Genomic DNA, 16195 nt, shown 5'->3' with positions numbered 1-16195 from the left:
TTGGAGCCTTGCACGAACCGAATATTTCTTTGTTACAGCCGATATCGTGGCGGCTCTCGCATTTTTGATATTGTTATAGAAAGAATATTTGTCACTGAAATGAAGTATGACCAACCGAAGTTTGTACTTAGTTCACTATAACCGATAATTCGCTATATCAGTGCTCGTTATAACGAGGGTCAACTGTATTAAAAAACAATACAGTAATTGTTGTATGGGACGTGTTGCAGATGTAAACATGCTTGCAGAGAGTAAGCTTAGTGACGAGTTTCCACGAACAGTTGTCACAGTGCTTCGCTGGCCTCTGCGACCAGGCACAGTCTGTCGCATATTGAAACAACAAAGGTGTGAAATTTTTAAACACTCTCTCCACACGCTTAAGTTCTGGTGTGATGAAAAGTTGAACATGGAAATGTTGCTTGAGCTGACTTTTTGACAGGGGGATTCGGGAGGGCAACTTCTTTTGTCCACTTTGAGTCTGTCTTCACCTGAACATCTCTCTTGTCTGGGGTTCTCGTATACGATTTAATCATTCTGGAAAGAAATGTCGCAAATAAAGCTTTTGTAGCTTCTGAAACATTAGCCATTAAGGGGGAAACTGAGTTTACACAAGTACATTTTCAAAGGAATTTCAGGATTGTCTCGAAGTAGTCTTATTATGATACAATTTTCTTAGTATTCTATAGTTGGTTATAACCTAAGAAAAAAAAATTTCAGCTCCGCCCACAGCCATCACTGTCCCTCCCACAGAGAATTTGCGTAAATGCCCCATGCAATAGCGCTTGCTCATTTTCGTGACATCAAGCACTTCTCGAGTGCTTCAGATAGTTGACTTCCCCACACAGACACACATTTGTGTTGCTGGTTTTAGGCCAGAAACTTCAATGTTCTGGTAAATTTTGTCAGGGATTCTGACATCGCTGCTCAACCAAACTTGATGTTTCAAGTAGTAACGACGAACCTTTTAACTCTTAATATGCCCTGTATTTGCATTAGCCTGTGCATAATCACAGTTTATATGTACATAAAACTGTTTTGTAATGGTATAAATATTGGATAAAGAAATGCAGATTTGTACTAACAGTGAAAATAGGTGAGGAAAACTTTTCTCTTGTCTTTCTCTTTCTCTCCCTTGCTCGCGCTCTATTGCCTTGTGCTTCAACAAAGCCCACCACTGCAGCGACATGCTTTGCACAAAGGCCTCTCCAACTTTGGTCAAGGAAGAGGTTGATGAGGAAGGCATTCCACAAGATGGCGCTGGCATGCCAGGCAAAGCTGGCGCCTCCGGGAGCTGCCAGGGGACCCGCGTCGTTGCTTGTTGCTCGAAGTTTGTGTGCAAGTCCTGTCAAGCCACGTTTGAGGAGAGGGAGCAGTTCCTGTCGCACATGCAGAAGCAGCATGCGGCTGTAGAATGCTTCCTGTGCGGGAGGAGGTTCGGTCGACAACAAGACCTCGTGCGCCACACCAGGATGAAGCACGACGCCGCTGACTGTTACTTCTGCCCCCTCTGCCCTGCCACATTCTCGCTCAAGCGCGCCCTGCTAAAGCACACCCGGAGACACGAGGACGATGCGTACAAGCAGTGAATGAGCGTATTGCCTTTGTGAAATATGGCAATGCACCGCGAGTGCCGCTGTGCAAGAGACGCAGCTGCGAGGGCATGTTCAGAAGTATTTAATTTCGTTTCGTATTTATTGACAGGACACAGTTAACAAAAATGGGACTTTATGAGTGCATCCAAATCATCAGTTGTATTCTAGTTGGGACTCATTCAAGTACGTTTATGAAGAAGAGCAGATTACATAAGAAAACAATACTGATACAAGCAAAAAACATTGTTACAAACATTATACCACTTTACAAACTATTATTGCACTGTAATACTATATCAGATGTCTTCTATATTTACACAAGTAAGTTTTATAACATCAGTACATAGTTTGCTACAAACAATATATTCATGTATGTATTGTCATAATATGCCGAACATAAGTATTAACATGTCTATTGTACTTGCAAGGTAGTTCCTGGCATTTAGTACTTGTTTTTGAGGTAGTTTGAGCATTGAGTGCTTGTTCTTGTGTGTATTTTGGCTGACCCAGAAGTTTGTCTGAAGGACTGGTACAGTTTGTGTTTGGCTCTGTACAGGAACACTCTTCACAGATCATGACCCTGTCTAAAGAAGGGCCTGCCTATCTGAATGCTTGCTAAGGCTATCTAACGATACCATCAGTCTTTCTGCATAAAGTGTTATTCTGTGAGGTTTTTGTCACCAGTTTGCCATTTAGGCGGGTCTGCGGGCTTGTTGGGGTGGGAAATGATGCGTGCAACACCGGATGTGACGGCAATGCATCGGTGTTACAGGTGCACGCTGATCCCTTTGTAGTATGAGTAAAGAAGACTACGAAAGTTACCTTTGTTGCCTCATTCGCAAGTTAACGGCACTTCCACAACAATCATTCTATGCTGTATGGCATACGCTGGTAGTTAAATACTTTTAGCAGTCCAGCTGCATTTTGAAAGTTTAGTCATGCCCTTTCGCAACAAATTGGCACTTGAGGAAGAATTGTGTTGATTGACCCATTAATTCCAACGATAAATGTGCTCGTACAAATAGCCAGTAAAGAATTTGTAACTGGGCAAGTCTCGATGGTAATATTAGGTAAGAAAAAGTTGTGTATTCATAGGTGTGGTTCATTTTTTTTTTATTATTAGACTCCTGCATGTGTAAGCTATGCCGATTTACTCATACTGCACCTTACCTAGGCTGGAGTCTCACGCAAACATGCACCTTTATACTATCTGTGAATTTCATTTATTTGGAATGAGATTTGCAATGAGTCTTCTATTCGATTGCTAGTGAAGCCGCTACGAGGTTATTCCTCTACAGGAGGCCTGCCAAACTATACTCACGTGTAACTTTTCTTGTCGACAAGGCAAAAGCTGCAGTGCTACCACTCATGAATGTGGTCCCATGATTGTGCCCGTGTGTTAAACTTGAGAAATAAAAAGAACATTACCTCATTTTCTACAGAAAGCTACTTGAATGAGGATGCAGCGCACACCAGTGAGATATTTAAATTTCTTTTTTACTTTATGTGTTGTTATTTTGAATCGGAATGCGCTTCGGATAGGAAATTATGCAATTCCTATTCGAAGTTTCAAATATTTGCACACCCCTAATTATCAGAGTACTTTAGCATAGTGTGACTGTTCCACTGTTACAATGATTCCTCGCCACCAGTCAGGCCAATACTGCTACCCATGACTAGACACTATATGTTGTTCACAGTTTGACTTGTCAGCGGGCAATATGGTTAATGGTAAAAAAGTGTTAAAATACTCCATTCTTGGAATGTATGTCAGTGCTGTCATGAGTATCGATCAAAAACTGTTCACATGAATGTATTTGGTACTAGTATTACATTAAATTTTCTGCGCGCTTTAAACAAGATGCATTTGCACACTGGCTAAGTAATTAAAGTACTGTACGTGTGCGTGCTTGTGTGTGTGTGTATATGTGTATGATGAGTAAGCAACCCGTGTAACCTGCATTATTGCTGTGATACTGACCGCTGCCTCGGGAGAGGTATTTTGTGCATAGAGCTGATTCATACTCCTGATTGTTCCAGCATTTGAGTATGTAAATTGCTGTTGTTGATGATTTGATGTGATTGCTGCTAGATTACGAATTTCATCTTGCTTAGACGTATAAGTCTGCTTTGCTGTAAGCATCATTGTCTTGTAGACATTACATTTGTTAGCTTTTGTACGCGGCACTTGAAGACCTATTCACTCGTTCCACTTGTTTGCTGTATGTGTAATTGTTTGTTGTCATGAGGTCTGACGGCAACTGCATCTTAGTTGGGCACATTTTGGAAATTCTCTCTTAGCCCAGGTTTAGGTGCACAATTAAGAACTCCAGACGGCCGAAACTAATTTAGAGTGCCCTGATATGGCATATTCTACGGGCAAGTGCTCACTTGATTATTCAGATTGCCTTTTCCGAAACTCCAGCTGTAATTTGGCAAAAGTGGGAGATGCCCCTCCTCCACCACTTTGTAAAATGAGTGAATGCATTGAACAGCTCTTAGTGTTCAGTGATTTTGAAGGTTCACAAAACGGTGCCAGAGTTACGACAGGACAATAGCTATAGTGCAAGGCGGAGTTGAAGGACGTAGTAAGACACGGGAATGAGTGGTGTGTTACCGTGTCATTCATCCCCAAGTTGTGCTGTAGCTATTGTCATGACCTCCCAACTAACCCAAGCTGCCACGTTTCTAAGTTGCGGTAGACTTCTAATTTCTTCTGCTTTGTTGTTTCAGAACGAGTTGCTTCGATCTGTCCATGAGGCCAGCCACTTTGCTTGCATCGGAAGGTCTGAAGATCTGATCATTGACACAAAGATGTCTTATGTGCCTTTGTTTTTTTTTTTATTATTATGTCTTCATACATATTCTGTGAACTGTTGCTGGCTACTCTGTTTCTGCTGAAAGTCCGAGCATGGTTGATTAAACGGGAGAGGCCAGTTTGTGTTTGTATGGAAGTGCACGTTCTTCATACCTCTCTGCTTTTGTGCTTGGACCATTTGTTTCCTGCCATTTTTCTTCTAAGCATTGAAAGGAACTGTTTGTATACTTCTCCTGTCCTATATTATGGAAGCAGAAGCTGCTTAACCCCGAGCAAGTTTAGTCGTGGTTTTCCAAATTCTGCGAGCGCAGAATTTCTTTACAGCTTGATGTGGCTTACTTCAAGTAAGTCGCATCCAGCTGCAAAGAAATTCCTTTTTGAATGAACTAATGGCTGTCAAACCGATCAGCGCAAAGCTGCAAGGTAAATTTTAATAACGGCCTTTGAATAGAATTCGACAATATCTACACAGACCTCTGATGACTAGTAGCCATGGTGCAAACCCTGAAAACATATAATCCAAGATTATCCCATTTAAGCCTCTGCCTTTTATCGAGGTCATACTTGCTTTCATGCTGCTCTTGTGCTTCTCGAAATTCTGGGTTTATGCTGCTCTTCTGCTTCTCGAAATTCTGGGTTCTTCATAACTTCTGCAAAATTTTATTAGGGACATTTTTTTAAAAGCCCTTCGTTAAAAACATCTGTTTGTTCAATCTTTTGAAGAAGCATCCACTAATATTCCAAGGATATAATTTTGTATTATGTACCTTGTTCGCTATCTGCACTGTCTGAAAGTAGGCTTTTACGTGGTCCAAAGCATTGTTGTGACTTGTCTTTAACCTTTCAAGTGCTGAAAAAATGAAGTGCTCAAGAATTACTTACTTTTTTGCACATCTGGACAGCGATTTTTTTGCAGGTTTGACATGTATATGACGGGTGTAATAAAATCACAAGGTATATCTTAAGACATTTGGGGGATAAACTCTCAAGCGTAAGATGATGAGGCGCTGGCAGAATGTGCTGTCCGTACAACATTGTCCACCCTGTGTTGAAACTCATAGGTTCCAACTTGCCTACCTCTCAATTCTATTGATCAAGAAGGGAGCCGACGGATGGATACACGTTATAGATTTCAAAACAGGAGAAAGTGCCTCAGATCAGGCTGGCCGACGTTTCGATAGGGGACCTATCTTTGTCAAAGGCGCCTTTTCATCCCTGGCGTGTTAGTTTTATGGGGTTAGTGATGACGTCATGTCCAACAGCGGCGCGTCTGTTGCTGTTGGTAATTGATGCCTGGAAAGAGAGAAACTCAAAAGCAGAGGAGTAAAGCCCTTGCCACATTTCAAGAGAGTTTGCAAACACGTTCGGGTCTGCCATGTCAGAGTTAAAGGTAGCTGAATATGCCAGCCAATTACTTCACCATCTTAGTTGACGGGCGCCCAATTTTTGGGAAGCCACCGACGACACTGGATGCGTATGCCAGTCAATTACTTCACCCATTAAGCAGGAGCTTGCTTTTCAGGCAACCCTTTCAATATCACTTAAAGTAGGCAGGCGGCATTTTAAACGTACGCCGCCCGAGTACCTTCCTTTTTTTTTTTTTTGTCGTCTGTAGCTGCCTTCCCCACCACCTTCTGCAGCTCTTTGTGATGGCTGCACTCGCCCTCTCGCTTGGTTTCTTTTTTTTCTTTTTTTTCTTTTTTTTTCTTTTCAGCTACCTTTAACTCTGACATGGCAGACCCGAACGTGTTTGCAAACTCTCTTGAAATGTGGCAAGGGCTTTACTCCTCTGCTTTCGAGTTTCTCTCTTTCCAGGCATCAATTACCAACAGCAACATACGCGCCGCCGTTGGACATGACGTCATCACTAACCCCATAAAACTAACACGCCAGGGATGACAAGGCGCCTTTGACAAAGATAGGTCCCCTATCGAAACGTCGGCCAGCCTGATCTGAGGCACTTTCTCCTGTTTTGAAATCTATCTCAATTCTATTGAAACTTATTGTGGTAGTTGCTGACATCAGAGTCGCTGCATATATCTGCAGCACTAAAAACCACTGTCTTCACTGTCGATGCATTCATACAGAAAGAGAGAAATGTTTCAATGAAAAGCTGGAGATGTTAGCCTGGCCAACATCCTACTGGAACATCTTACTGGAAGCTTAGCACAGCATCTTACTGGAAGCTTCATAACTCAATCAAATAATTGCCATGCTTTTGTGACTGGAATGATGCAGCTGGAAACCGCTATCTACAAAAACTGCTGCATGATAAATGTAATCTGCAGGCCCTCCGCAGCCAGAGAGCAAATATGCCGAGAGTCGTTAATTGAAATTGATTAGACGAACCCGGCTCGTCAATGAGCCCAAAAAGAACGTGGGAACGCATGGACGAAACAGATTCATTCGTGGCATGTTTAGCAATAACAATTGTAGCCAGCCACCACTAGTCCACAAGATTTAAAGGGTTAATTACCACAATTTATTGGTTCAGTTAGGAACAATATAATTTGGATATAGTTTGCAAAGCTTAATTATGTAAAAGGGAAGTAATTCATATGTTTTCAGCATGAAGTCATGCACACACAAAAAAAAAAACACTTTCTCAGAAACAGATTTCATGGTTGCAGAACGCATTTGTCGTGGTCTATGAGAGGAATCCCAGACCTGGACACAATTCATATGAGCACTCCTTTTGCGTACTCCTTTCCAGGGGACACCAATGTATTGAATCTAGCTGCTTATTGAGTGTGTTATATCCAATAATGCATGATTGAGGAGGTGTCCAATTGAGCGTCTGCAATATTCTTTACAGGCGTGTATCTTTTTACACGCTGATATTGGCAAGAAACATATTAGGTTTACTTCACTGTATCCCATAATTATTCTATTTGTGTTTGTCGTACCAGTGTTTGATTGTGTTGGTGATGAAACGTGTTGCTCTTGCTAGTGCAGCTCCAATTGCTGTCTGATGTACGTTTCATGGGAAAATTTTTTCACAACTACTTTGAAACTGGGTGGAACATACACCATGCAGAGTGAAACAGTTGTTAGTTAGCTCACATTATCTCGTGTATAATATGGTCAATGCCACATCAAAGTTGCTGTTTTGTAAGACGGTGCATTTATCTAATACAGTGCATTGCCATTGTTGTGGTAAAGGTCGGTGGTATGCTCAGCTCTGTGTTGAAGCTCTGCAGTAATCTTGCTTTGTACAATACATTTACGCCGCTCCTTTGCCTTCTCCCTCTCTATTTACATGCCTCAACATAGCCAACAGCCACATCAGCGACTTCGAAACGTGGGGTGCCAGTGTGAGCCAAGTCACAGACGACATTGGATTCCCAGAATGCGACGGAGCGAGCATCTTGAAGTGTAGCCACTGTGACTTCACAAGCCATGATGCAACTGAGCTGGTCACGCACCAGCAACACGCCCACGCAGTTGCCGATCCGGGGGTGCGCTACCAGTGCCACTTGTGCGAGTCCTCGTTTGTGTACCACAGACGCCTGCTGCGCCACTTGCAGATGCACGCCAACTCGAACGCCGTTCGCTGCACCTACTGCTCCAAGAAGTTCTCGAGCAGGAAACACCTTTCGCGCCACGTCCACACGATGCACTTGAGCGTCCAGGTCCACCCCTGCCACCTGTGCCCGAGCAAGTTCTCGCGCAAGGACAACCTCGTCGCTCACATGCGCAAGAACCATCCCACGTTGCCAAGCGACGACGCAGTGTCTTGAGTAAAGGGCATGAGACACGTGGCAGACAACAAAGAAGATGTCATGGTGCGAGATTTGAAGGGAAAAGTGCTTGATGGTGTGCAGCGATCGTGTTGCTATGCAATGTTACACAAGGGTGTGCACCGTAGTGGAAAGATACTCTCAGCGCAGCATGGCCATATTTCATGAAAGTGCACCAGTTCAGCCCGGTGAACAGTACGAGTGATGGGACAAGAGGTAAGGTAACAACGAGGACATACCCTATTTTTCCGCGTATAACCCACACGCAAAGTGCAGAAAATTCATAGTTAAAGTCAGGGTGCAGGTTGTATGAGAATATCTGCTTGCAAGGTGGCTTCACTGCTGTGCAAGCAAGGAAGATGGCTGCAACAGCAACGGCTGAAACTGACAGTAGACGATGATGGGGCTGTGACACCGGTGACTGAAATCGAGTGAAAATGAAGTTTTAGCAATCTTCCAGCACTACTGGTAGTGAAGATGTAAGACTTGTTTGCTTGGTTGAAATGTTTGGAGAATACAAGATCTTTTAAAAAATTTTTTGCGGGTTGGAGTTGAGAGTTATATGCAGGGGCAGGTTAACACGTGAGAAAATATGGTATGTGCTCTTGTCATATCTCTCGCGTCCTGCTGTCTGCACTGTTCGTCGTGTTGAACAAAATGCATTTTGGCCCAGCTTCGAACTCTTGTATCGATGACATTGTCATTGGGGGTGATAAGACGGCACAGTTCCTAAAGGAATCAAATATACTAAAATGTTAGGAATGTGCTTGTAAGCTCAGTTACTGGAACGGACCTGGTGATGTGTTGTAAAGAAATAATACTTTGTGTAAACTGGAATAATAAATCTGCCATTTTTCCTAAAAACAAAACATCTGTGGGGAAAGAATAACCTTTGACAACAGCTGCATAGACATTTTGAAACTCCCTGGAACAAAACAAAAACTGGACTTTGTTTTTTCAGAGTTCTCTAGCTGTGGTCAAAACTGACATACGAGCACAATCGTGGTATTTTACTATGCTCCATCAGTGATATCACCCGGCGTGATGGTCTAGTGGTTACGGTGCTCGACCGCTGACCCGAAGGTCTCAGGATTGAACCCCAGTTGCAGTGGCCGCATTTTGATGCAGGCAAAATGCTGGACAACCGTAGTATTGGGACGTAAAAACTAGACTGTGCACCGCCGCCACCACCTGTTTTAATCTCACTACTCTGCGCCACCGCCTAAGTCCCAAGAGTGATCATCACAGTGCCACCGCAGTGTTATAATTGCAGCACACCACCATTTGTCTTTTCTTTTCATCCGAACGGTGAATCTGAACATAAAATACATCACTTCAGTGGAAGTTGTATATTTCTGTCCGCCAGAAGTCTCACATCTATTGCACGACCTCAACGCTGCGGTGTCCTCCAGCAATAATGGGGGACATCCCAACTTGTTGGATAGTATATTCTTGGAGTCTTGCTTCTAATACACTATGCATACATAAATAAAATAGATTAATAAATATGCGTTGATGCGTTTGTACACTTTGTTCCTTCATTTTTACTCGTGTAAATTGACGAATAAATACAGAAATAAAGACGATGAACAAGGCGCAGGATTATTTTATCTGAGTAAAGATGATGCAGCTCTCCAGAAAAAAGGCAAGCCCGCTTCCGCAGTTTTTGCATACTTTTTTATTGCGATAGCAATTATATGAACAGTCTCAACAGGTTTTTGTCGTTGGCCTCATGTTTCGTATAAAGTCCTAATCGATAACATCGCTCCGTGCATTGTATGTTCTACCTGCGAGTAAAAGCTCGCGAGACTGGTGACGAACGCAGCCGAAGTGGAGATGAAATGAGCCGGCCCTCTCTGTCGCACTGAGGGCGCATGCGATAATATCACCTTGTGTGCACTGCCTGCAATCGATTGCTCCTCAAGCAGAGAGAAAACGCCCCGCCTGTCTTTCATTGGACGAAGGAGCGTGAAGGGACACCGGAAGAGGGGGGCTGCGTTGCTCGAGCAGCGACTGCAAGGGCGCGGTCATGAGCGCTATCCCAGCAGGCGTCAGCAAACAGCTCGTATACCCTTCTACATGCTGTGATAACACCACTTTGTGCTGAGATGACAGACTGCACGAAAGCCACCTCTCTCCCGTATGTCCTTACACCAGTGTTTTGTAGAGTTACGCGAGATCGTATCCAAAAGAGTTAGCTGCTAGTCTTACTTTATACAACATTATGGTTTGTTGCTATTGCATTCACCGATTCGACCTTTCAGCGAAACTTATTCTTTTTCTAAATTCAAACGACCTACTACTTTCTCTCTCTCTCTTCCCCCCCCCCCTCCTCCACACACACACACATACACACGCCCTTACCGCGCCACGCCGCTGCCAATTTGTTGAACACCGCGCCGCCCACGCGCCACCACCTATTTCTGACCAGCACAGAGGTCTAGGATAACCCCACCAATTATTATTATTGTTATTATTATTTACCTAGTGGGTGATTCCACGTAAGATCGAACAAACGATGGCTGGTCGACCTCTCAAATTTATTTCAAAATTTTATATATTATTGCCTGATGAGTGGAAAGAAGAGATCCGCAATTTGTTTTGCCGCCAAAAATTTTTTCGAACCACAGGAAATCAATAATGACGAAGAGGTGGAGTGGAGCGCTCATCCGCTTTGCTGTTTTGGCCAACTTTCGTTATGAATTGCACAAAATATATTAAAGTTAGGTAGCTGAAATTTATTTACCTAAATATATGCATGTTTTTGCTTCTGCTCAGGTATTTTTAATTTTTATGTGTAGTGTAGATGTTTTCAGAAAAAACCTCAAAAATGGCCCAATCGGCAAAATTTTCTTTACTTTGAAGGTCTTTATCTCAAAAAAGCCTTGTAGCAGAGGTACAAAAATTCCGCATTACGTTCTTCGCATGCGTATCTACCAAACTGCCAAATCTTGTATTTATATAACTTTTCAGTAAAGAGATATGATTGGGCTAATTTCAAGAAAACACCGAACAACGAAAACTTCTGACGACAATTAAAAAAAACCCCATTTTTTAAATTTCTTAAACGTTGTCCACTTATTCTCCTCCACATCAGCTTTCACGATCATTAAAAACATGTTGCATAATGTCGTTGCACTAATAGTTACGGCCCCTCCAATGAGACCCTTAGGCAAGGATGGGCAATTCCGACTTCTTGCCCAGCAAGTGTATAAAATGCAGGCAGGATTGAATTTCTTTTTATTAAAAGCTCAGCGGGTACCTAAAGAGGTGTCGCCGGCACTGAAGACGTTAATTTTGAAATTATTTGGTCACTGCAGCGGCCACGAGCGCGGAGCTACCGAGTAGGCGCGCGCGCACCCGAGATGCTCGTTGTAAGAGACGGCGCAGTGAGAGCTCGTTCTCGCGTCCTCAGACCGATTGAGTTCGAAACAGCAACACCTCTCGGGTGACTTGAACGCACGTGCACTGGAGCTTCGCTATTCTATCCGCCCTCTGTTCGCATCTCAGCTAGGCGCTGATAACACGGCGGAGATGGAAGCAAGATGAAAACTCTATAAGGGAGCTATGAGCGCTCGCTTCACGCACGCTGCTGCCACAGAAACTGCGCTGCGCCAGTTGCGATCAGTGGAAAGCATGAACGTGGCGCTCCAGTGGCAAAGCAAAATATGGATTGTCAAAGGAAAGAAAAGCAAAACTATCGGTAACCGGATGCGCTTGTCTATGTTAGATGTCGGCAGCAGACGGCGTGAACTGGCCGCGCGTTCGGTGCGCTGTTCACACTTCATTCGGCGCGGATAGTTCTTGTGCTTTGCTCTTACTCTACTCCTCCTGTGCGTCTCATGACGAGAAAGTATAGCTCTGAATGAGTCTATTGTGGAGACTATCTTTCGAAGCACAAGAAGCTTAAAGGAGTACTGACACGAATTTTAAAAAATTTCGGACTGTTGCTCTAAAAATACTGTTGTCGAGAAACGTAAAACGGCTATTGTGGAGCCTGGGAATGCATCCTATATATTTTAATTAGCGCCACCTTAAAAAGACACTTTCAGTTTCGATATCGAGGGGGTGGCTTCTCAGTGTCGTTTCATAGCAGTGTGACGTCACGGAGATACAGAAATTCGCGACGTATTAGCGGGAAATCCGTCATCTGCTCGTGGTGCAATAGACAACGATGAGTGAATTGTCGTCCAGTGACCCCGACAGTGATTTCTACGATTTAGGCTGCATGCAGGACGCAGAACTCGCGAACTAGGAGGAACTGTCTTGACTTGTCGGGATAATGTCCTTGCAGTGTGGCTGGCTTGCAGATGCTCAGCGACGAAAACTTCAAAGTCATATTAAAATATTTTATACGTGTTTTCCGATTCCAGTGTGTGGACAGCATGGACACTGCATACCAACGAAGCAAAAAATGTCCCTTTTTTAAAATCGTGTCAGTACTCCTTTAATTATTGCAAAGAAGCCAAAATTTCGCAGAGTTACCGACCTAGACATAAATGCTTTGAAGGAACGTTTAACGCCCGAAAGATCAGTGACTGTCAGTGAGACGGACTACTTGTGCTACGCGTGCTTTTGCTTCCACTGCAATGAAAGATCTTTACGGAACGCACTGTTTAACGATGACATTCTTATGCCCCCTGAAAAAGAAATCGACGCAATTAACCAGATCACTGCGACTACCGGTGCACGTGCATTCAAGTCACCCGAGAGGTGTTGCTGTTTCGAACTCAATCGGTCTGAGGACGTGAAAACGAGCTCTCACTGCGCCGTCTCTTACAACGAGCATCTCGGGTGCGCGCGCGCCTGATCGGTAGCCCCGCGCTCGTGGCCGCTGCAGTGACCAAATATTTTCAAAATTAACGTCTTCAGTGCCGGCGACACCTTTTTAGGTACCTGCTGGCCTTTTAATAAAAAGAAATTCAGTCCTGCCTGCATTTTATACACTTGCTGGGCAAGAAGTCGGAATTGCTCATCCTTGCCTAAGGGTCCCATTGGAGGGGCCTTAACTATTAGTGCAGCGACATTATGCAACATGTTTTTAATGATTGTGAAAGCTGATGTGGAGGAGAATAAGTGGACAAAGTTTAAGAAATTTAAAAAATGGGTTTTTTTTTTAATTGTCGTCAGAAGTTTTCATTGTTCGGTGTTTTCTTGGACTTAGCCCGATCATATCTCTTTACTGAAAAGTTATATAGATACAAGATTTGGCAGTTTGGTAGATAAGCATGCGAGGAACGTAATGCAGAATTTTTGTCGCTCTGCTACAAGGCTTTTTTGACATAAAGACCTTCAAAGTAAAGAAAATTTTGCCGATTGGGCCGTTTTTGAGGTTTTTTCTAAAAACATCTACTCTACACATAAAAACTAAAAATACCTGAGCAGAAGCAAAAACATGCATATATTTAGGTAAATAAATTTCAGCTACCTAACTTTAATATATTTTGTGCAATTCATAACGAAAGTTGGCCAAAACAGCAGAGCGGATGAGCGCTCCACTCCACCTCTTCGTCATTATTGATTTCCTGTGGTTCGAAAAAATTTTTGGCGGCAAAACAAATTGCGGATCTCTTCTTTCCACTCATCAGGCAATAATATATAAAATTTTGAAATCAATTTGAGAGGTCGACCAGCCATCGTTTGTTCAATCTTACGTGGAATCACCCTAGTATATAACAACACTCGCTGAACTGTTGCGTGTTTACTTCTAGTGCGACATAAAATGAAGATGGCTGAAACGTATTCTCACTGGCAATATGCAGTCATTGCATATTGCCTTATTGCGATTGCGTTATGTGTAGAACAGACAACTGGTGGTCAGTTATAGCTTGGAATGGATACCAACAGATCGGGAATGCAGTCAAGGACGACAGTGAGTGACATGGCAGGATGAATATAAGCAGTTTGCAGGTACAGGGATGCAACGGCTGCGCCAATTGTGCCAATTTGATACAATTCCTTATATTTGTGCCAAGCTGAGCCAAAACCGTGAAATTTGTTAAAATTGCGCCACGCTGCGCCAAAATGCCCGACCAGCTTAAAATTTTTTCAGTTGCGCAAATTTGAGCGAGAAATGGAGGCCGCTTTGGTCATCTGCAGTGTGGGCATCTTCATCCAGTACAGACGTGCAGACCCTAACCTTAACCCCCCGCGAAAGAAAAAAAGAGTCAGTTTCACCGGAAGGACGAAGCAACGAATGTGATAGCAACAAATTGTAATGCTATACGAAGTGAGGCTGGCAGCAAACTTTTGTATCCGATCTCGTGTAACTCTACGAAACGTTGGTGTAAGAGAAAGAGTTTCCAGGGAAAGATGCTCTTTCTGTGCAGTGTCTTCGCATTGAGAGCGCAGCAAGTAGCAGGATATACGAGCTGCCCACTGATGGCTGGCCTTAGAATATCGAAGTTCAAAAGTTGCTGCTCCCCCCCCCCCCCCCCCGCTCTTCTCTCGCGTCTTTTCATGCTCGTTCAAGATGGGCGGGTCGTTTCCTTTATGCTTCGATGGCAGGCTTCCCGAGCGGAGTGGTGTTATTGCATGCGCCCTCCGAGCGACGGAGATGGGCTGGCTTGTTTGATATCTGCTTCAGCCGTATTCCTCGCACGCACTCGCGCGCTTTTACCCACGGTAGAACATACTATGCACAGGGACAGGGATATGTTATCAATTCGGACTTTATACGGGAGATGACGGCAAAAACTCATCGAGAGTGTCCATATAGTTGCTATCGCAATAGAAAAGGACAGTAGTTCAAAAATTTCCTGATGCTTGTTTTATTGCGTGCAGAACGCTTCTTAAGCCACTTTTGCCACAGTACACTGGTGTCCTGCGGAAAAGCATACTGCAATTTTTAAGCGGCTATTAGTACTAGCTGTCAGGGACACAGCACATTTTGTTCCTTAATTACTCATTCGTGCATGCGCCGTGTAATTACGAGTGCTAGTATGATCGCTGACGTCTAAAAAATGATTGGTAATCATTCGGAGCTGCTGTGTATGGCGTTTCTGCGGCCTTGAGAAACAATAGACAAAAACATATGCCAGTTTTCTTTTTTTGCTACCCTCACTCGCTCCTGCTTTACAAATCTCCCAAATTTCCAGGTTGCCAGGTTCGCAGGTCTACATTAGCATTCCCAGTGCCTGTCGTATTTTTTGACAGGTCCTTCAAATGCTAATATGGACTTAGTCATTGTTCGCACTGTATGGCTCAACACTCTGCTTTTATTGAAATAGCAGTGTTCTGTGCACGAATTAGCCGATGTTGAATGGTTTTTATGTATTTTTGTTTTCTTTTCTAAAAGTAAACCATCTCTGTTATACTGCTCCAAATTTCGGATTCCAGGCTAAAAAAATCAGGTTCCAAATTTGGTTTTTTGTGCTCCTGAAGCAATGTTTTGCTGCTCCAAAAATTGCTCCAAATCCTATTTTGGCTGTTGCACCCCTGCAGGTATTAAAATGAATAGGCTCATGCAGGATGGCAAACTTGAAATCATTGGGCGAGGTCTTCGTCCTGCAGTGGACATAAAATAGGCTGATGATGATGACGATGATGATTCATCTCTGAAGTCGGCTCGGCAAAAAATGCAAGCACCAAAAGAGCAAAGGATAAATGCTTTAGCTGGAACACATCGCTCTTTCTGCGTATTTTGATCTTTTTGTATTGCCATTGCTTTCCATGCAGAATTTGAAGTGTAAATATATTGCCGCATCCGATTCGTGGCTCAAGTCAAGCAGCAAAGCAAGTACTGGTATTTTAACAAGTGCTCACATTCTGGAGGAGCTATAGCGCCTCTGTCAGTTCCTGTAGAGCATGCTCGCTGTACATAATAGGCAACATTTTGATAAAAGGGAAAAGCTTGAAAGAAAAATGATGCGCAGGATTTGATCACACGGCGTGTAAAACAGTCAAGCCAAACACACTCACATAAAAATCTTTGCAACTAAAGCTTAGGATAAGAAAGAGCTGAGCTAGTTGGTACGTATTCATGTTAAAAGAAAGGGTGTGCAAACATGGATATATGAAAAGTCCAGACACTACAAACACCGACT

The 16195-nt window shown here is 43.4% G+C and overlaps 2 protein-coding genes across 3 annotated transcripts in view; both read left to right on the top strand.

The window, feature by feature from the left end:
- Positions 1 to 1184: 1184 nt before the first annotated feature.
- On the top strand, positions 1185 to 1586 carry LOC119406548 (zinc finger protein 875). Its single transcript, XM_037673288.1, has one exon. It carries the CDS (start codon positions 1185 to 1187, stop codon positions 1584 to 1586), a length of 402 nt encoding a protein of 133 aa, XP_037529216.1.
- A 1724-nt stretch (positions 1587 to 3310) lies between these two features.
- The window catches only part of LOC119372176 (oocyte zinc finger protein XlCOF28-like), a 70582-nt gene continuing 57697 nt past the window's right edge, over positions 3311 to 16195 (top strand). The window contains exons 1-2 of one of the 2 annotated variants that reach the window (XR_007417749.1): positions 3311 to 4378; positions 7684 to 8724. Coding sequence is in view for 1 of the 2 variants with exons in the window: in XM_037642636.2 (XP_037498564.1) it covers positions 4348 to 4378; positions 7684 to 8150 (498 nt within the window). In the remaining variant the exon portion in view is untranslated. Of the gene's footprint in view, positions 4379 to 7683; positions 9503 to 16195 lie in introns of those variants that run through there. The other variant, XM_037642636.2, reaches the window with a different exon arrangement.

The sequence above is a fragment of the Rhipicephalus sanguineus genome, chromosome 10 (assembly GCF_013339695.2).
Source record: "Rhipicephalus sanguineus isolate Rsan-2018 chromosome 10, BIME_Rsan_1.4, whole genome shotgun sequence".
Taxonomy (NCBI): Eukaryota; Metazoa; Arthropoda; class Arachnida; order Ixodida; family Ixodidae; genus Rhipicephalus; species Rhipicephalus sanguineus.
The sequence above is the reverse complement of the archived record's forward strand: the minus strand, read 5'-3'. Positions and strand labels throughout refer to the sequence as shown.